Source organism: Kogia breviceps, chromosome 16, assembly GCF_026419965.1.
Source record: "Kogia breviceps isolate mKogBre1 chromosome 16, mKogBre1 haplotype 1, whole genome shotgun sequence".
In the NCBI taxonomy this organism is placed as follows: Eukaryota; Metazoa; Chordata; class Mammalia; order Artiodactyla; family Physeteridae; genus Kogia; species Kogia breviceps.
The window spans coordinates 10,914,575-10,936,399 of record NC_081325.1 but is presented as its reverse complement, the minus strand read 5'-3'; the positions used below and the strand labels follow the sequence as shown (position 1 = coordinate 10,936,399).

At 42.6% G+C, this 21,825-nt stretch overlaps 1 protein-coding gene across 5 annotated transcripts in view; it reads left to right on the top strand.

Moving 5' to 3' along the window:
* The first annotated feature begins 6,257 nt into the window (after nt 1-6,257).
* STARD13 (StAR related lipid transfer domain containing 13) overlaps nt 6,258-21,825 on the top strand; it is a 245,538-nt gene continuing 229,970 nt past the window's right edge. Inside the window, exons 1-2 of one of the 5 annotated variants that reach the window (XM_067016566.1) lie at nt 6,258-6,695; nt 7,792-7,884. Coding sequence is in view for 1 of the 5 variants with exons in the window: in XM_059041576.2 (XP_058897559.1) it covers nt 6,572-6,695 (124 nt within the window). In the remaining 4 variants the exon portion in view is untranslated. Of the gene's footprint in view, nt 6,696-7,788; nt 7,885-21,825 lie in introns of all 5 variants that reach the window. The other 4 variants (XM_067016565.1, XM_067016568.1, XM_067016564.1 and 1 more) reach the window with 4 other exon arrangements.

The window sequence follows — 21,825 nt, the reverse complement described above, 5'->3', positions numbered from 1 at the left end:
ACAAACACAAAATACTCCATGGGCATATGCTATTATGGTCTCCCAAAGTGTACATAAAAAATATAGCAACATGCACAGACCTAGAGATTGTTATACTGAGTGGAGTAAGTCCAACAGAGAAAGAGAAATAATGTATGATATAAGCTGAATCTAAAAAGAAATGATACAAATGAACTTACTTACAAAACAGAAACAGACTCACAGACTTAGAGAATGAAATTATGGTTACCAGCAGGGAAGGGTGGGAGGAAGGGATACTTAGAGAGTTTGGAACTGACATGTACACACTGCTATATTTAAAATGGATAACCATGTCCCGGCTATTGTAAATAGTGTTGCAGTGAACATTGTGGTACATGACTCTTTTTGAATTATGGTTTTCTCAGGGTATATGCCCAGTAGTGGGATTGCTGGGTAGTATGGTAGTTCTATTGGTAGTTTTTTAAGGAACCTCCATACTGTTCTCCATAGTGGTTGTATCAATTTACATCAGAAACTAACACAACACTATAAAGCAATTATACTCCAATAAAGATGTTAAAGAATAAATAAAATAAAATAAATGAAATAAAATGGATAACCAACAAGGACCTACTGTATGGCACAGGGAACTCTGCTCAATATTGTATAACAACCTAATGGGAAAAGAATTGGAAAAAGAATAGATACATGTATATGCATAACTGAATCAGTTTGCTGTACATCTGAAACTATCACAACATTGTTAATCAACTATACTCAATATAAAATAAAAAGTTAAAAAAAGAAAAGAATTACAATATTTGTAAAGTCAGTGAGATATTATGATACGATATTAAGCCTGAAGATTCCAGGCATTTACAAGTCTACATCAGGAAAATACTAAACATAGCCAAAGATATTGACTGGCAATACAGAGCTTAGAGCTAACACTAAATTTTGTTTCCACGAAAGCATGGAGCCCAGTGATATTTTAATTAACAGAACAAAACCCCCAAAGCCATGAAAACTGTTAGCATTAGCAGCTTGGCAGATTCAGAGCATGGCAATGGGCCACTAAGACGCATCCAATGGGACAAGTACAAATTGGTGACTGTGAGCTCAGGACCCAGCATGAAAAGCCATCTTCTTCAGAACTTCCGGCAATGTTTTATGAGGAAATAAATAATTTGAGATTTCATTTCAGAATCTCCAACAGCAAGACCCTGGAGTGTAGCCTGAAGGGAGCATGGGAGGAGTGGTTGCTACATCACATCTCTCTTGGGGAGGGAACATGCAGGAAGAGTCCCAGGGAGCTCTTCACCCTTCTGTCATGCAGTGAGGGGCAATGGGTCACAGCAAGGAAGGCAATTTCCTACAGAAAAGCTGAAAAACATGAAATAATGGACTGTGACCATAGGCTCCTGGCAAAGGATTGCTGGCTTGGGACAGTTAGAAATTGGATTTTTTTCTAAAGCAAAGGCTTCTGACAACAAAATATTCAACAAGTGGACAGCAGAATGTGCTTCTCCATTCTTAGGCATAAGGGGTGATGGCACAGATGAGTTGAACATGGAAGGAGGAGTAGAAAAGATAGGAATTTAAGAGAATTCAGAGACACTGGCTTCATATGTATAGGTGGATGGGTGGCAGGACCTGCTTATTACTTGTGATTGGGGGTGACAGTGGTGATGAGTCTTAATCATACAGCGTTAGGAGAAAGAGAAAGAAAAAACCTTTTTTTTGTTTTTTGGGTTTTTTTTTTGCTTTTGCCAAAGTTGTTGACAGTATTGTTTGTAATTGCAGAAATTTGGAATGAAATGTCCAAAATTATGAAAGGTTGAAAATAAATTATGGTATGTCTATCCAACAGAATTCTATATATTCATTAAAAACTGTATTTCAAAAGACAACAATAAATTGGGAAAATGCTCACAATCTAATGCTAAATGAGAAAAATTTCAAAATTTGGTATAAAAGTTATTCTAATTTTTTTTAATGTGTAAAGAAAACAGCTGAAAAGGAAAATTTTCAATCGTTATCAGCTCTTTCTTTCTGGTAATATTACAGGTATTTTAAATATTTCTACATATACTTTTCTATGTTTAAAAATCTGTAACCATCAATATGCATTACTTAAAATTAATAAATTTTATGTAAATAGAGTGATAACTAATGATGCCACAAGCATAATTATGATTTACACTTATACTAAGGAGCAGACTCTAGTAATAACCAGCCATCCAAAACTATAATGGAATATTCATTTAGTCAGTAAGTGAGCCTTTATGTGTTGTTCACCGAAAAAGGCATAAGGCAATCAGAAATAAAAATACCAGTCCCACTGGAGAAACTCAGGACTAGTGAGGAGGCTGAGAGGAAAGCAGACAAGTGCCCACAGTACTCTGTGATAAGTTCTCCTCCAGAGATGGGCCCAAGGTGCTGTAGGAACACAGGAGAGGAGGAACAGTCCAGCCACTGGAATTCGTGGAAGGCTTCCAGGAGGAGGTGACATCTGAGTTGAATCTTGAAGGAAGAGTGAAGAAAAAAATCAGAGGAAAAGTGTTCAAGTAGAAGGAATGTATAAAGACAGAATTAAGTGAGAGCAGTAGCTTTCTAATGTGAATCTCATTGTGCTGAAATTCAGGGGAGGAAAGAAGAAAACATGGACTAAACCAGTTACTGTGGGGATGGAGAGACAGAGAAAGATTGAAGCAATATAAGAACTTATGGAGTTCAGAATGTCTTCTAGATTCTCTCTTGGACACGAGAGATGTGGGTGATCACATCACTTGGCTAACATAGGAAATAGAGTTGGATGAGTAGGTTTAGAGGGAAATTTTTAGAAATATCCATTAGCAAAGTAAACAATATATAGCATCAGAGAAAACTCACTCATTTACTCTGCAAGTTTTTGCTGAGCACAACTGTCAGGGGCTGATCTAGGTCCTGAGGACCCAATGGTGAATCAGACAGACAAGGCCTTGATCTGACATTGCTCAAGGTTTGCCTTGGAGACAGACCACAAACAAACAAACAAGAAAATATCCAGAAGTGATAAGTGCCATAAAGAAAATTAAGCTTCCTGCCACGAGAGGGAGTTATTTAGATTGGGTGTCAGAGGCTCAGAAACGATTTGGGATAGAACAATGTGACAGTGATCATGACTGGACAGCAATATGGTAGCATTGATTGAATCTTTTCTTTGTGATTATTCCACTTAATACACAATACAATCCCATAGGTAGGTAGCGCTGAGGGACCAAAACTTGCCCAAGGTCAAACTCAACTCTGCCTGTAGCCATAATCTCAAAAATATATGTACTTTCTGTCTGTATCAGGTTGGGCCTTGAGAGGTGAGGGCTGTAACCACCGGAAGGAATATAATCATCCAGGGACGCTGAAGCATGAGGAAGAAGTGGGGGTGGGGGCCAGGAACTGAAACCCAGGGAATGCCAGCATCCAGCTGGTGGAAGGGGAGCTCTGAAGACAAGCACCTCAGCCACGCGGGGCACAGCGTGAGATGGACAAGACCCAGGGGACAGTGTAGCCTGACAGCCACAAGACAAGGCAGTGTCAAGAGTAAGGGACGGTCAGCAGTGTCCTCTCGTCCACACACCCGAGAAGGAACAAGAACAACAGGAAACATCCATTAGATGTAGCAACCAGGCAGTTACTGGTGACCTTGCCAAGACTGGTTTCAGTGAGTTGGTGAGGGAGCCCAGATTGCAGTGCTGATGAGGGAATACTTCTTTTCTAAGAGATACAGGCTAGAGGCAGTGTGCTTTGTTATGGTGGTGGTGGTTTGGTTTACAGAGGTGTAAGACTAGAAGGTTGAGCCTATGGAGAAGGAGGGGTTGAGGCTGTAGGAGGTAGAGGAAATAACTGATATAGCCAAGCCCTTGTAGGGACAAGAAAGGATGGTAAGCAGAGCACACAGGTCAAGGGCTAGATCTTGGGTAGGAAAAGAGGTGCCTCTTTCCTGTGTTGGGAGGGAAGGGAGTAAGTAAGATGGTTATAGGGGTAAGGAGTTGCCTGACTTCTTTTCTGTGAAGTCGGTGGTATCGTCATCTGCCCAAGGTGAAGACCCCAAGGGGAGTGTCATCCTTAAGGTTCAGCTTTGAAATAGGGCTCCTGGAAAATGGGAGTGGATGCTAAGGGCCTGTGTAAAAGTCTCCAAGTAGCCCCGCTGAGTTTAGAACCCTTGCATTTGTGGCTGCTGCATCTGCACAGCTGTAAGATTTCCTTCAGCAGGGCCAGCAGCCAGGCAGGCAGGGAGCTGTGCTGTGCTGTATGGCACCTGTTCTGGGGAGATCACTCCAGTCTTTCATCTGGCTTCTCATGGACAGTCCTGAATCCATGGACCCTTCAACAGCCAGAGCTAAACACATTTGCAAAGCCAGAATTTATCTTCACATTAGTCATTTAAAGAAAACCCCCAATCCATGACATCTGAATATAAAATATGTATTAAAATAGAAAGCAGTACGGACCCAGGATCTTTAGAGCTAAATGATCAGTGAAATAGCTGGAATGTTCCTTGTACTGTTCTATTCCCGTGCATATAATGTTACAACTACTGCCTCCGTTTGATTCAATTAGAGATCCTCTTTTTAAAGTTAAATACACAGCTTCCCTGGGAATGTAATTGTGAAACGTTTTGTCGTTATACTGTACGGCCGTCACTTTAAGATAACACAAATCTTGCTTCTGGCAGAGCATTTCCTTAGCATTACATGCATACAAAACAGGATGTAATCAAAAGGGTATTTGGCATGGGTCCAGAAAGCAATCTGGATTAGTCTGTAACTGGCTGCCATAGTTTCAAGTCCATTTCTGATCCATGACTTATTGCTTCATAACTGACAATTTCAAAGGTTTACCAGGATGGCACACACAAAAAGCTCAACCATTAGTTTCTAGCTTCTTCTGAAGTGTTTCACTAGTGAACATTTTTGAATATTTAAAATAAGAGAGTAAGACAATGAAGATGGTTTTTACCATCATTTCTTCCCCCCATTTTCTACCAACAATATAAACTAGTGGAGGGAATATTTACTAAATGTATAGAATTGTAGAGGGAATACTTCAGGTAGCTGTTAATTTCCACTCCTTAAGTCAATAGCAATTTATATAATAGAGAGAGGATTGGCTAATTTTCTTTAATTTTTAAACTTCACACGGAGCACCTGAATTTTCTTTTTTTTAAAAAAAAGACAGAAAACAGCTAACTAAACTCTGGTTCTTATTTAGCAGCCTGATACAAAGACAATTAAAAAGAAGTGATATTCAAGCAATTTTACTGTTTAAATAATCCAGAAATTCTCTTTTGAAGTAGTTCAGTTTCTTTAGCCAAACTTGAGATGTATGACATTAATCACATCCCATATCCTTGCATTACATCAAATGTTGTCGTCATTACTTTCTCTAAAGGTCCTCCAAGCTCTTTAGAAGCAAAACCTTGAGAACAGCAGGACATCCTGAGGCCTGAACTAGTATTGTCTTTATCTTTTGAGTGAGGCTTTGGAGCCCAGGGAAATGACTTGGACACCATCTCCTCAGGTATTTCTTAAAGAACCAGTATATAGACATCATTGTAAAGCAATTATACTCCAATAAAGATGTTTAAAAAAACCAGTATATTTCCCCCCTCTTCCCTGCAGGAATTAGGGTTAATTTCTAATTATAAGCCTATTATTATGTTAGGCTAAAATACCTTAAAATTCTTTTCACATTTCACTTCCCCATAATACCTGCTTTTCTAACTGCATACAGATTTTAATGCTTTACCAGAATATGTAAATCTATTTTATGTAGGTTCCTCAAGGTTTGACCTTAATATTTACAAGTTATTTTCCTCATAGTCAATGACTATGCAATGAGTAAATCATTTTGATTGTAGATTGTAGCCAGATAATCATCTCATTGATGAAACCAGGAAAGATTGATATAATACAAGTGCAGCAGTATCTAACTCCAAAAGAATGTCAGCCAGACTGAGGAGTCGAATTCAAGTGATTTGAATTCAGGAAAACTACGATGAGTTATTTCGGCACTAGCTATGGCATAGTTTAAAATTTTTGTAATGGTTGTGATGGTGGCGCTTTCTGAGTGAAAAAATGTAAAGTATCAAGAAATGGGAGGAATATGGTACAGCCCCTGGCCTCTGAGTGAAAATGAAAAGAGGGGTGGAAACTCCGTAATCGGGGGCCCGTCGGAACCAAGCTGTCAGATTTAGGCGAGGGAGGGAGGGAGAGAAAGCTCCCTGGGGGAAGGAGTGGGGCGCTAGACCGTCCAGGAGGGAGAGGGGAGGGAAGGACGGGAGAGGAGGGCAGCGGAGGAGCTCTGAGCCGAGGGGAGGGAGGGGAGCGAAAGGGGGAAAGGGGTAGAGGAGTCGACGGAGCGCTGAAGTTACCCTTGCGCGGCGCGCGCAGTGGCAACGCGTCCCGGCCCCCGCGCTGGACGGCGGAGGACCCCTGTCGCGCCCCTGGCTGGTCCCGGGACCCCAGCGGGAGTCCCGCGTCTGGCGTCTCGAGTCGCTGGGAGTCTGAGTTGCGGGCCACTCGGGACTGGCGGTGGCAAGCCCGCTGGTCGTTATGAGGACGGATCTAAAATGACCGGCAAGCGGAAACCTTTCCAAACGCAGCTCAGGCGGTCAGTCAGTGAGCAGCTGCGGGACTCTACGGCCAGAGCCTGGGATCGGCTGTGGAAAAACGTCCGGGAGAGACGGCTGGCAGGTCGGTGCCCCCGAGACTCGGGACCGCGGGAGCGGGAGGAGGCGCGGGCCGCGTCGCCCCGCCCGGCCCACCGCCCCGCCGCCGCTGTGGGCTCCCGGCACAGGTTTTCAGAGCCCAGGGATGGGCGGAGGAGGCTGCTCTCACCCCCTTCCTGGGCCGGGCCGGGCCGGAGCGCCAGCGCTCCCCGCTTAACGCGCGCGGGGACCTGGTGCGTATGGGCTCCGCCCCGCGCGCGCGGACAGCCCGGCGGGCCGCTGTGCGTGGGACCGAGAGCAGGCGCGGGGGTTACCTGGGGAGTCTTCCTTCGAGTGGCCGCTTTGCCTGGGCTGGCCCCGGCTCCGCCACCATCCACCCACCCCAGCCCAGTGAGTGAATGAGTGCCCAGCCCAAGTGGGCTCCAGTAGATCGGTCCCTCTCCCAACTTCGCCTTTTCCACGAGGGACACGTCCAGTGCCTGTGTGGGCGGGGGAGTCAAGACAAGTCTAGGGAGCATATCCAAAGCTCTGGGAGACAGATGTTTATGGGGTAGAGGGGAGGATTTGGGCAAAGACAGATGGACAGTGGTTGGTGCTGGTAGATAGCTGCCCACAACCCCTGTCCAGCTGTGGATCCGCTCTCCTCCTTTTGGGGCTGCAAAAGAGCGGCCTCCCTTTTGGAGCCCATTGCTCATGATTCAGAGGAAGAAAAGAGGTGATTTTTCTGAGCCAAGAGGTTCTTAAGAATCCTTGCCTAGGTTAGAAGGCCACTCCCCTCCTTAGCACCTCCCCCAGCCTCCTGCCTGTGGTCTTTCTTCCGTGCGTGGTCCTTGGACCTGCCTCCTAGTAGGGCCACGGGCGCAGGAAGTGGTCTGAGCCTTCTCAGAGCCCATGCTGGGAGCATTGGGTCTGGTTAGTCACCACATCATACCTGCCACGATACGAGAAGGTGGCCTTCCTCCACAGCACAGTTCCCAGGCAGTGTAGGATTTAGGAATGCTTTCCCCAAGTGTTAGCTGCTGGAAGATGTTTCTGGAAATGGGGGACGTGTGGATGGAAGGGCCCCTGAGCTGACCGTGAGTCTAGTCTCTGGATCTTCTTGCCTCCTGTCTCTCCAGCAGTATCTCCTGAGTTGGCCAGTGACCACAGGGGTGGAAGAGAGATCTAGAGAAGAAGAAGGTATGCAGCCTGGACAGAGGGCAGGGATGCCAAGGGTGAGATGGAAGATTGAACCTTCTCTGGGCTCCTCCCCCTTTTTCTTATTGAAGAAATGTAGAAGTCCTTTGCAAGATGTTCTGTCCTTACCCCCATGCAGCCACATCTCTCCGTTAGTCTGACAACATTCTGGAGTAGATGCCCAGAGTCTGTGTCTCCTTGAGCTAGGTCTTTATCAACCTACCTGGTCAAATTAGAAGTAGGGATTATAGATGATTCCAACACTCAATATTGTCAGCATAAAATGTTTATCCCGTGTTTTCTCTCCAATACAGTGGCCCCATTTAGTAAGCACCCAAGAAATAAACAGGCTTTGCAGTCTGGACCCAGAAATAAGTTGTGGTAACCCAGTAGTTTTGACTGTTGATTTTTAAAGACCTGTATGTGCATTGCAGACCTAATTAATAACAGCTAATAACTTTCCTTGTTATCATGCTAAATTATTGTTTAATCTACATGATGGATGGTGTTAGAGAAGTTTTTGTGGTCTAGTAAACTTGTGTTGCTTCATAACTTCAGAATGCTTACTGCAAATGTCTCTTTCATAGCTTCTGTTATTAAGTTTGTTAAGTTTGTTAAATCAGTGGATCCTCAGGAAACAAGAAGTCTCTCCAAGAGGGCTGCCAAAGCTGTGCTGGGTTTTTATAGAAGCTGAGGCCAGCGATGACTGCAGCCCTGTTTTTTTCAAAAGGATATCTGGGAAGGACGAGAGTGTAATGTAAAGACTTAAAACCGTTAAGATTTTCCAGGGAAGTCATTTATTCACGTGAATTTTAGACTTTGCAGTTTAGTTAGGGCGGTGGAGAGAAAAAGTTTTGATTCTGAAAAATCAGTGATAGGTAGAGATTTTTAAGATCATGGATATATAGAAATTCAGGCTAAAAGTGGCTTCAGAATGGTAAGTATAAGAGTTCTCCCAGAGTAGTGTAATTATTTTTTTAAATAGTGGTATGAGGTTTTAAAATGTTTAATCAGAATATTAATATCTGCTTACCCATAATCTGCTTACCACTCTGCTAACAGTGGATGCCAGCAGGTTATTCAACTGGGACCAAACAACCCTCTGTGAAGCAGACTTCAACCTCTGCTTCTAAGCAAGCTGGGATGCTTGCCACAAAACCAAGCCAACTCCATGAAGGAGCTTTTAGATGCAAATTGATTTTCTTGGGTTTTCTTGCAAAGGTAGCTAAAATATGGAACTTTGGCCATGAGACACTGAAATACTTAAGTTATTAATGTTGGCATCAATTCTAGGTGAAAGTGTTCTTCATTTGTACAAGTTTTCTTTATATGGTTTAGTTCACAATATCATCATAACCAACTGTATGAGAGACTCTGCCCGCCCCCCAAGAGATGATGTGAGGCTATTGGCTTTTTTTTTTTTTTTTTTTTTTGTCTTGTCAGCTTTTTTCTATCAGGTAAAAGTTTTGTGCTGGGCCTTCTTTAATTTCCCTAAAATTTTCTTCTTATTACACTTAGTCAGTAGAACAGTATTCAGTATTTATAACAAACTTGTGTTCGTTGCCTAGAGCATTCTGAAGGTATTTGATGCGTCCTTTTGCTTTTTAATATCCTGAGGCAGGAAATCCTCATTCTAACTCACTGTTACTTCTCTTCGTGAAAGCCCGTCTTGTCAATGAGACAGAAAGACAAGAAGAAGTAGAGCTGTTTTAAACATAGTGAAGCTTGTGGATTTCTGTGCTGTATTTCTGGGACTGTATTTGGGAAGGAGGGGATTATACATAACTGGAAAACTATTTCTTCACACGCATCACAGTGACACAAATAATGAAACCGATAGAAGGATGAGGTGTTCAAATATGTTCATTTCATTACAAAATTAGAAAAGGGAGTTATTGGTTAAAGACTGATACTGGGAGCTCTTCTTGGGCTTTCCAGTTCTGTAGCAGCTGCCAGACTTTCATCGGATTGTGACGTTTTTGCCAACATGTACTTACTTCTTAATGACCTAAGACTCTAATCCTCATAAGAGTCAGCACGTTTTTCTCACCTGTCATCTCAATATTGATTATTGAAATAATGGTGGTCATTGTTGTTTATTCCCAAGATGACAAAGTTAGTTAGTGTGCAAAGAAGTATTCTAACTCAGGTTGTCAGAAGTCGAAGGTCATCTGTGCCCATTTTGTGTTATACCGCGCTGCCTTCTGCATGGCTCTTATGGAGATACATGGAACTCAAATCCTTTCTCTACGTCTCTCTGTCATTTGCAATTAGTTTTAAAAAGAACAACAAAATTAATTGGGAAAATTGCTCTTTCCTCCTGCAGTGACAAGGATAACCCTATGCACCAAAAATAGCTCGTCTCCCAGTCACCCTACTGGGCTGCGTAGTGTATGGGCTTATACAGCGTTAAAACAAACAAGCAGCCCTACATCTACCTTGTTGGGGCTCCTATGTGGTGTGCCCTGCCCATTACCATCGCTGCAAGAAGCCAAGGGCTGCAAGAAAGAGATGCTGTCATAAAGCGTAAACGCAGGTTTCTTCAAGGTGGGTGAATGACAGGTTCTTTTGGCCTCTTCAGTTCCCTAATCAGCCACGACTTAACTTTTATAGCATCATTAAATTCTCTAGGCAGAAGCATACCCTTTAGCTTCTGGTCTTTGTAAGCAGCTTGAACTACTTCTCAGAGGTTTAGGTCTGGGGCTTCCCTGGTGGCTCAGTGGTTAAGAACCCACCCCCCAATGCAGGGGACACGGGTTCGAGCGCTGGTCCAGGAAGAACCCACATGCTGTGGAGCAACTAAGCCCGTGCGCCACAACTACTAAGCCTGTGCTCTAGAGCCTGTGAGCCACAACTACTGAGCCCACGTGCCATGACTACTGAAGCCCATGCACCTAGAGCCTGTACTGTGCAATAAGAGAAGCCACTGCAATGAGAAGCCCATGCACCACAACGAAGATTAGCCCCCGCTTGCCACAACCAGAGGAAGCCCCCGTGCAGCAACAAAGACCCAACGCAGCCAAAAATAAATAAATAAATAAATTTATTTTTTAATAAAAGTTAAGGTCTGAAAAAATCCAAATGAGTTTTCTAAAGCTTTCTGCCCCTTCTTTTTTTTTTTTTTTTTTGCGGTACGCAGGCCTCACTGTTGTGGCCTCTCCCGTTGCGGAGCGCAGGCTCCATGACGCGCAGGCTCAGCGGCCATGGCTCACGGGCCCAGCCGCTCCGCGGCACGTGGGATCTTCCCGGACCGGGGCACGAACCCGTGTCCCCTGCATCGTCAGGCGGACTCTCAACCACTGCGCCACCAGGGAAGCCCTGCCCCTTCATTTTAAAACCGTACTCTGTTTTAATGGAAGTGTAATCCATACGTATGATTCCTTTATACTCACATAACAATATTTAGGTAGCTTGTGAACTAATTGATGGCCAAGTCTTTTGATCTCTTTCGTAGTCTTATTTTAAATCATTTCTTTTAGACATAGGAAGTTAAATTGCTGCCAAAAATAAACTAACCTAAAACACTGAAAAGTTTGAGTTTTGTTAGAAATGCTAATTCCACCAAATTTCAGGGAGTTTTTGTCATGTTAAAACAGGTTTATTCATCCTCAAAGTCAACAGTAGCATCCTGTGATGTGTGATGTAAACGTGAGATTGGGACTTAAATGCAGAGCGGGATCAAGAATAGAACATGAGCCATAAAAAAGTTCCTTATTAAAATCTAAATGTGTTCCATGATAGCTAAAAGTACAGGATGATACTAGCTGATCCTTTTCATTTGTTTTCTATCAATGTCCTTCCTTTTTATTATCACTTTACTGTAAAGTACAGGCCATCCTACTCCGTCAGTTTTTTTCTTTGTAAACATCTCTTGATAAGGGAATACATTGAGATGTGATTTATATTAACAATAACAAAAAAGAAAATCTAAGTCAGGTAAATATACAATGAAAATCAGAGAAAGAAAACACATCATATGTACCAGGGTTCCTCTCAGCCTTAGCTACCCACAGGTTCACCTGGAGCCTTTTGGAAATATGAATATCCTTACTGCCCCCCAGAGACTCTGATTTGGTTCAAATGGGGCCTGGGGATCAGTATTTTTTTAATACTGGTTCCAGTGTACAGTCCGGGTTCAGAATCACTGACTTATGTTAACTACCATATGATAACTCGCAGCAGTCTGTGTCTAGTACGAGATCATAGTCTAAGTCCCTAAGAAAAGTTTTGCTTAAGTGAGGTTGGAATGAGCTTGATATTTTACAGGGACAGAAAAGAAAAGGGAGAAAAACAAGCAAACAACAAAAAAAGACGGTGTGCCTGGAGCATAATGAAAAAAGGTGGTACAAGTAGATGGTAAGGGATCATGTCAGAGGTATGGGTAGAGTCAGGTTATAAGATTAGGTTGGGCCTTGTTGCCAGGGCAAGAAGTTTGGTTGTACATGTGATAAGTAGCAAAGGATTTTAAACAGAGGAGGGACAGGACCTGAATAAGTTACTTTGGGAGTGGTCCAGGTAAGAGAGAAACACTGACATGGACTAGGCTGATAATGATGAAAATGGAGAGAATGGGACAGATTTGGAATATGTTTTGGAAGGAGAGACAACAATGCTGACAGCTTTTGTTGGAGCTGAGAGAGAGGGATCAAGGGCTCCTAGGTTTGTAGAGCCATGGGCTGAGTTGGGGACAGGTGGAATATCTGCATCTTGCAGTGCAAAAGGATCTTTTTTTGCATGAGCCAGATGAAGAGCGAGTTCTCCTTTGGCCAAATTAAGCCAAAGATGCCTATTAGACATCCAAAGTAAATGTCAAAGAGCTGGTTGTATGAGTAAAGTTTTGGGAGAAAAGTCAAAGCCAAAGATAGGAATCTGAGAGTTATTGGCATATGACTACTACAGAGTAAAGCCTTAGGACTGGATGGGGTTACTTAGAAGAGAATATAAGAGGAGGGGCCAAGGACCAAGTCCTAGGGCATCCTTTATTTAGAACACAATATTGGGAGATGAACTGTATACACCTATACATGTGCTAAATTTCTGGGAAATAAGAAAAATAGCAGCACTGTTCCTAAACTCAGCATTCTTATAGCTGAATAATAGTAGTGATATATCAAATAATCTTTTGTGACAGATCTACTTGGTCCCAGAACTTTTGATGAATAAAAAATAATCATAAAAATATATCACACTAATAAAATATACATTTTAAATTTTAAAATGATATTGCAAAGTGAAAATAACATTTAAAGGAGAGACTTCTTCGGGTTGCCCCATAAAAATTAAAATATAATTAATTAGATAAAAATAATCTTAGCAGGAATACGTCTATGGTTACCGTGACTTGTTGGCCACACATGTAATGGGGTAAGAACTTTATCTTGGAACGGTGACTTCTCCAGTGTTGTGATATCTGAGAATAGGCTAATCAAAGTTTAGCTTGTAAGAAAGTTTCTGTACTATATTGAATTTTCCAATATTGCATCCATTTGTTGACCTTTACCAATTATGGTCTGTCCATAATAAAGTTGATTGAAGGGAAATTTCTCAGAGAAAAATAGGTAACCACATCTTAAGTTTTTGTGTTTGTAAGGAAGATAACTTAAACATGGCCTAACCCATCTGCAGTATGCTGCCCAACCCTTGGAAGTAACATGTTTTCTCCTAAAGTTGGAGCAAAGAGAGGACCATGTTCATTATTTGTGGGTGGGTGTTCTGAATAGGAGACAGGAGCCCTGCCAGTTGGCTGAAATCCCTTAAGACCACTTAATACAGCTTTGGATCAGTCACCAACCTGATCATTTAGACGTGGAGCATGTCTATGAAATTAATGTATATTCTTTGTGTGTGTGTGTGCTTTTTCAATCTTATGTTGAACAAAACAACTTATAAAGAAAAATGTGCTTAGAGACCTTGTAGTTTTCTGGGGGTTTATCCACCAGTATATTTCTATTCTACCCTTTTGCAAGTTTAGGGATATTGCCAAATGAAAACAAACGTGGTTTGAGAAGTGTTGCAATGTTCCTGGGCTTTTTTTCAGAATCCTCGAGTGTTTAGTCCTAAGGCAGTCGAGTTGAAGGGCAAACATTTTTGTCATGTTTGTAGTTAGTCAATAAGTATTTATTGAGCCATGAAATAGCATCCTTGTCAAAGCATGTTGGGACTGTAGTGCAGGATATTAATTCAGGACTATGGTTTTATCCTGGCAAAGCACACAAATTTTATTATGCTGCTCAAATCCCTTAACTCATCTATTTAACCAGAAATAGAGCAGGCTTCCAGAAAGTGCTAAAGGACTGTATAGAATGCACCATGACTACAAAATATTGTATTTGCAAATCTGCTGTGTCAAGCGATCTTATGTTCTCAGGCAGAATATTTCCTTAGTAACATTTTTATCTAAAATAAAAATTTCAGAACCTTATGGTTCTGTTATTTTGTGTAGTAGGGCATATTTTAATCTGTATTTCATCATGACATACTGTGTTTGTTGAATACTTCTTTCTCCTTCCTATGCGTGAAATTAAATGAACCCTAGAGATAATTGTTGTCCAACCTCATGAAAATTGATACATTTACTATCAATGACTTTAATTGGAAAGTCTTATATGCTTCTTATCCTCTCTCCATCTGGATAAAGTAGAAACATGTCCAGGTTTCTTGAAGGATCTTTGAACGTGTCTTCCATTGAAATTTAATGTTTACCATTAGAATAATGTCCTAAAAGTACAAATATATGAATATCTGGAAGGTGTGACAGAATAAGTTAAACTAATCTACTGCTGCATAAGAATGTCTGGGTTGTCACAATGACATTGCAATGATGGCTTCCTTTCTCTGGCCAACGCTGAGTTGCATTCATTGCAGAACTCTTGAAAAACAATGATGGATCACACCTTTCCTAGCCAAGAGGAATTGTCCCCATGGTCTTGGAAATAAATTACATCTTTATTTTAGTCCCAAGAAAAGACTTCATAAACAATAGACATAAAAGAGGAGCAATTGTTAGAATGAAAGTAAGAGGGGAAAAAAAAAAAGCTTTAACATATTTCAAACATTGTCTCATAGGCTGTTTTATTCTTTTTGGAAAGAAAGAAGAGAGGCTTTAGGATAAGCATTTGATTTCTAGCTCTTAAATCTAAATCAAAGCAAAAATGACAAGTGGAATATTGCTCTTAACCCTGTAGAGAAGCACTGTGGTGGTGGTGGTGGTGGAAAAGTGACCAAAGCTGTTTGAGGCATCATCATTTGCATAAAATCACAGCTATGTAATGGTGACTCACATCTGTGAAAATAGCATCAGCTCAGCCATAACGTTGATATAATTATTTGGCACAGCTATGGCTATAGTGCTGGGAGCATAGATCTCCAAGTGTCTTAAATGCATATTGTTTTACTTTTGTTGCATACAATGCAGTGGAGGGCAGGGTGAGTGGTGTTTGGGCATGGTGGAAGATTACTGGCATGCATCATGCCCTAGTGGTGAAGAGCAGCTACTTGTGCAAGACTACATGGGTTTGCGTCCTACCTCCACCTCTTACACAGTGGGTCCTTGGGCAAGATAAATAATCTTGATGTTCCTAAATTTCCCCATCTTAAGAAGGAGGATAAGCATGGGACTTATCACATAGGGTTGTCATGAGAATTAAATGAGTTAATATTTTCAAAGCATTAAGCATAGTGTCTGACCCCTAATTAACAATGGATAAGAGTTCATTTTTCCAAAATACATATGTGTATAGATGTAGATATAGATATATACATACATAGATGTATTCTCTGTGGAGAACAGACATTTTCTGATAAAGGAGATGCTTTTTGCTCTAGCCTTAAACCAGCCACTCGCTTCATACCTGGATTCATCTGCCTTGTTCCCACATCTTATGGACCCATTCTAGATCCCATGTTCAGGGATTTCCAAGAGCTAAGACATTAGCCTCACTCTCTTTGCTTTGAATCAAATTTAAAAACAACATCAAATAGGACATGTGCTGCTAACGTGGTTGGCAGCATCTTGTGCAAACCCATTAGTGTTATAGCACGAATCATTCATCATTACTATTATACTAACATTTTTCTGAAAGATCGTCAACTACGGTTTGTTCATCAAAATTACTATCAGCTTTAGAGCTATGCAACCAAGAAGTCATTCTCATGTCCTTGGCCTAAATGGAATTTGATGGACACCAAATTAAAATGAGAGAAGTTGGACTAGATTATCTCTAAGGCCCTGTTTAACTTTAAAAATCAATGAGTCTATAAAACTAGACTGCGCATCTAAAGGAAACTTAATGCTTTAAGTATTTTAGATCCTTTTCTGTCTGGATTTCATCAGGTGTTTTGATAGATAAGGAAAGGGCAGAAGCCCAGAAGGACACCCCAGGATGCCTGCCGGTGTCATTCCCCATGCTGCTTTGGTTACCTAGCCCCCATCAACAGCAGCAACTTAACTGGTACTTTCTGACGTTGGAACTACATCTGCCAGAATTGGAGATGGAACAAGGAGGGGGGAAAGCTAGGAGTCCAGGGCCTGCAGATACCAGCAGAATCTCAACAGTCCCTGCACCACACGCAGGCAAGGCCCCATGCTCAGAGAGGCCCCGTACTTAGTTTAAATGCTCTACTGTTACAATCTTGAAATTATTAATAATTGTTGAATGGACGGCCCACATTTTCACTTTATACTGGGCCTGGCAAATGAGGTAGGTAATCCTGCATTATTGGTGAGTTCACTGTCATTGGTGATTTGGTGTTATTTCAGTAAGAGAAAAGTGACTTGTAAAATCACAGGACATTAGATCTGGAAGGAACCTGCAAGCTTTCCCTTCAGTATCTATAATCTATAATCTGTATGCTCTGTGCCACTTGCTCTTGGAGAATGTGATGTCCCAAGAAGGAAAGTGTGTTTGTTTTCTTTTATTGTTTATTGATTGTGACAGCATCATTATGAAATAAGGCAATAACATCACCCCTGGTGTTTACAGAGTTATAATGATTATATTTTAGTTATTACATATACCAAAGCAAGTATTTTAATTAGTTTTTTAAAGATATTGCATTGCTTAGGTATAATAGGAGATTAGGACAAATTACACACTCTTGGTATGCTAGATTTTCAGATCCAAAGCTTGTTTTTGAAAACTTCTTCATTAATCTGTTTCTTAATTTAAAATTTATTTACAATATCCGTAATAGATTATTCATTAAACCACTGCTATTAAAACCATTAAGGCTATTTCCTGTGTAGATTTCACCTAGGACTACTTACTAAGAAAAGGAAATTAGGAGAGGCAATAATAAAGCCTGTGATTTATCACCAGGGATTTCCAGCACATATCGGCAAATTTTATTTTGTCATGATGTCCATTTGACTCTGTGAGGAACACTACAGCTGACTGAGTCTAGTCTCATAATGTTTCATAGGTTAAATCCTCCTTTGCTATCAGACGCTAGACATAGAACTCCCCATGTAATGATATAAAAAAAATAGAAGACATCTTCCTTTGTTTGAAAGTTAGGTTCATTATTTAATGCAAAGTATTTGGGCAATTGAATAAAAAGAAGAGTGTGCATTTTCATTTTCTCTTAAGCTACTTCAAACAAGAATGTGTTTGTGTAGTTCTGAATAGTAAAAGAGTAGGCATATTCAGCTACCCTGAATTGGACCCTATTTTATGCCAGGCATTGTGCTAAGGCTTCATGTGTTTTTTCATTTGATGCCCAGGCTTCAGGGCAAGTACTCTCAGGGTCCCTGTTAGCACACACAGCAGCTTGCTGTGATTAAGAAAAAGGCTTCCATTCGGGGCCATGAACTACACTGTAAAGCAATTATACTCCAATAAAGATGTTAAAAAAAAAAAAAAAAAGCAAAAAGAAGACTATTAGAAAACGGTGCCTCCTCTGAGAAAACACAGTCCCATGGGTGTGTGGCTAGGTGAGTGTCCCCCGGGCTGGATTTCAACCTCCGTGGTCCCCCTGGCACAGCCTACGCAATCGTACAGTGTGGCCCTGGGTACTGATACTGTCCCCACTTTACGCATGAAGAAATCCAAGGCTTGGAGAAATTAAGTAACTACTCCTTGTGGTTATGTAGATTTATGAGAGTGGCACATTTTGAATGATCTACAGGTCATTGTGAGATTTGTGAGATCCTGGATGACTCCAGGACCCAAACCCGAATCACAGTCTAGCACTTAGGGAGGGGGAACTGTTCCTAGGTAGCGACAATATGGAACCATTTCCACAGCCCTGCCCCAACGTTGCCTCAAGGTTAAAACAGGGCATAATAGATGGGAGTTGACTGTGGCATTCTGGCACCCCAGGGTCCGCATGAGAATAATGATGATGATTAATGATGATCCTGAGTATTTGTGCAACGCTTTGCAGTTAAGCGCTTTTCCACTACGGTTTGTGACAGTGGTTTAAAATCAGTGGGTTCTCACAAAAGTCCTTTAAGGTAGTCAGGGAGGCTGCTGTGATCTCTACTACATTATAAGACAAATGAGGATAAGAAAAACGGTGTGACTACCCAAGGTCCTATGGCCAGAGAGGGCCAAGGGGACATTTGAATCCAGGCTCCTACCCCAGTGCTTGCCCTTCTGCTCACTTTCCTGCTGCCCAGCATGAGCTCTGCTATGTAAGACCGGTCAGTCACTGTTAACTAAACCCCATGGCCTCCAGACCTGACTGAGCATCAGAACTACCAGAAAAGCTTTTTAAAAATACTTCTCCCAGGGCTTCCCTGGTGGCGCAGTGGTTGAGCGTCCGCCTGCCGATGCAGGAGACGCGGGTTCGTGCCCCGGTCCGGGAAGATCCCACGTGCCGCGGGGCGGCTGGGCCCGTGAGCCATGGCCGCTGGACCTGCGCGTCCGGAGCCTGTGCTCCGCAACGGGAGAGGCCACAACAGTGAGAGGCCCGCGTACTGCAAAACAAACAAACAAATAAAAAAAACGTCTCCCCAGATCCAAGGGGTCAGATTCATCCCTAAGGGGCAATGTGAATGCGTGTGTGGAGGTTGGGGTGGGAGGGGGTGTGGTATGCATTTTTTTTTAATAGATGCTGGCAACATGTGATTTTATTTATTTATTTATTTATGGCTGTGTTGGGTCTTCGTTTCTGTGCGAGGGCTTTCTCTAGTTGCGGCGACTGGGGGCCATCCTTCATCGCGGTGCGCGGGCCTCTCACTATCGCGACCTCTCTTGTTGCGGAGCACAGGCTCCAGACGCGCAGGCTCAGTACTTGTGGCTCACGGGCCCAGTTGCTCAGCGGCATGTGGGATCTTCCCGGACCGGGGCACGAACCCGTGTCCCCTGCATTGGCAGGCGGATTCTCAACCACTGCGCCACCAGGGAAGCCCCTGCATTTTTTAACAAGGCTCCTAGGTGATTTTTGTTGTTGTTGTTGTGTGTTTACAGGCTGCCTGGCACTGTCCTCCCACCAGTGACTGGAAACGGCTCTAAACACTCACGGCTATTTCAGATTCCATGCCTTGAGCCACACAAATGTCTTCCAGTCCTAATCCTTTTATCTCCCTTCTGCCTACTAGATCCAACCCATTTTCAAGGACTGGCTCAAGTCCTTCCAACCTGGCCACTATCTCCCTCTTCCATAGCTGAGTGCCCCCTGGTGGGCGAGAGGGCGGGAGGACCATTAGCGTCCGCTGTGTGCCAGGCCCCGATTCAGTGCTTCTCGCCCTCTCGTCCTGTGAACCATCACAGCAACACGCTGAGGTCATGGTTGTCATCCCCATTTTAAAGACGGGGTAAGTGAAGGAACTTGGCTGAGGCCAACACAGCTAGTAAAGTGCAGAGTTTCATTCAGCTTTAAGTTTCCTGCCTTTCCAGTCACTCTACTGAGTGTTTCCATCTGGTTCCTGTCTCACCAGCAAGAGTTCTTTTGTGCTGTAATAGAGGAACTTTGTGTGACATTAAGGAAAATCTTTTACCTCTTACTGTAAATCCACATGGCAAAATAACCTAGTTGCTGAAGAAATAAAAGAATGAATGCTTTTTCTTACTTCTTTTGTGAATCATTTCCTAGCAGGCTTCAAAAAGGTAGACTGATATTGATAGAGATGATACTTACTTTTACTATTACTAGGAAATTCTAGCCAACATTCTCTTCTTTCTTTTAGCTCAAAAAAACCATGAAATGTTAGAGAACATGGAAGCCTTGTAGATTGTCTTGTCCGATCCATTCGTTTCACAAGAGCTGATTGAACCTCAGAGAGATTCAGTTAACCTGTTCCAGGTCATCTCATTAGCCATAAACTTGAGATTAGACTCCAACTCCAAGTCACACCAAGTGACTTTTGGGATTGCAGGTGAATTCATATGTGACCGCCCTTTTATAGGCAAAATGCCCGTTTCTGAAATTAGTCTAGAATACAAACTTCTTGAGGGGAATGATGGTGCCTTACTTAACTTCAAGAGCAAAGCCTTTCCCATAAGATATGTTTTATAAGTCTTTTTTGGCAGCCTGACTCACTGTCTCAATAACCGAAGGACATTAAAGGAATCTGATTGCCCCCTCCTAAGTGCTGAGTTCACCTCTGATGGCCTCAAACTCGGCCCGCCCTACCGTGATGCCACCCCTATGTGTTTGGCACACTTGTCAGCTTTGCAGGTTTGAGCAACGTAAACTTTCCCTGTCCTCCAGCCTCCTTCCAAGGTGCAACTGGGGATTTTCATTTTATAGCTAAAGGAAATGAACACTGCTGTTGTTATCACATGTTAGGTTGGGGAAAATGAAGAAATCATAGTTGAAATTTAAATATTAATTTTTCATTTATTTAAGATGGAAATGTTCCCTTTTGGCCATTAATAAAAGTCATAGCACTAGAGGAAATGGGTTTTCAGGAAAAATCCCCCAAATCATATGGCTTTTTCTTTTTCTCTACAGAGACTCCAAGTTTTCATTCACTCAACTTATTCAACAAATATTTATTAAGTATCTACTATGGCAAATACTGTCCCAGCTATTGGGGATTCAGTGGTGAACAAAACAGACAAAATCAGCACCCTCACTGGGCTTCCATTTAAGTGGGGAAGACAGATAATAATAAACAAATGCCTAAGATGTAACTGTTATAAATAGCACATTAGGAAGAAAAAGAAAATGTGAAGGAGCTGGAGAATGAAAGGGAGTGCTGGGTTGGATCCAGTGGTCAGAGAAGGTCTCTCTGGGGAGGTGGCACTGGAGCAGAGACAGTCAGAGATCTGGCGGGGAAGAGAGTTCAGGCGGAAGGAATGCGATGTGGTCAGTCCTGAAGCAGGAGCAGTGCATGTATTTGCGGAAAGGCCAGGAGGGCGTGGGGCTCGGAGCACAGTGAGTGAGTAGAAGAGTGGCAGCAAGAGGTCGTCAGATAGCCTGGGCCTCTGCAGCCTTCTGGCCTGAGAAGGAGTCCTGATATGATCTTGGGTATGATTTGCTGTGAACAGTTAACTGGTTTGTGATGTAAACGTTGGAAAGAAAAGACAATGAAGGCCAACAGTGGAAACAGAAAGACTTTTTTTTTGGCTGTGCAGCACTAATTGCAGGATCTTAGTTCCCGGACCAGGGATGGAACCCGGGCCCATGGCAGTGAAAACGCCGAGTCTTAACCACTGGACAGCCAGGGAATTCCCCGGAAAGACTTTTTAGAGGCCTCCTTGAAGTAACAGATTTAGTTCACAGCTCAGTTACAAAACAAATACTTAGTTGCTAGTTACATAAGGGCCCACTGCTTAATTAAGAGGAAGGGAAGAATAACCTCTGGGGCTTCCCTGGTGGCGCAGCGGTTGAGAGTCTGCCTGTCGATGTAGGGGTCGCGGGTTCGTGCCCCGGTCCGGGAGGATCCCACATGCCGCCGGAGCGGCTGGGCCCGTGAGCCATGGCCGCTGGGCCTGCGCGTCCGGAGCCTGTGCTTTGCAACGGGAGAGGCCACAGCAGTGAGAGGCCCGCGTACCGGGGAAAAAAAAAAAAAAAAAAAGAATAACCTCTGG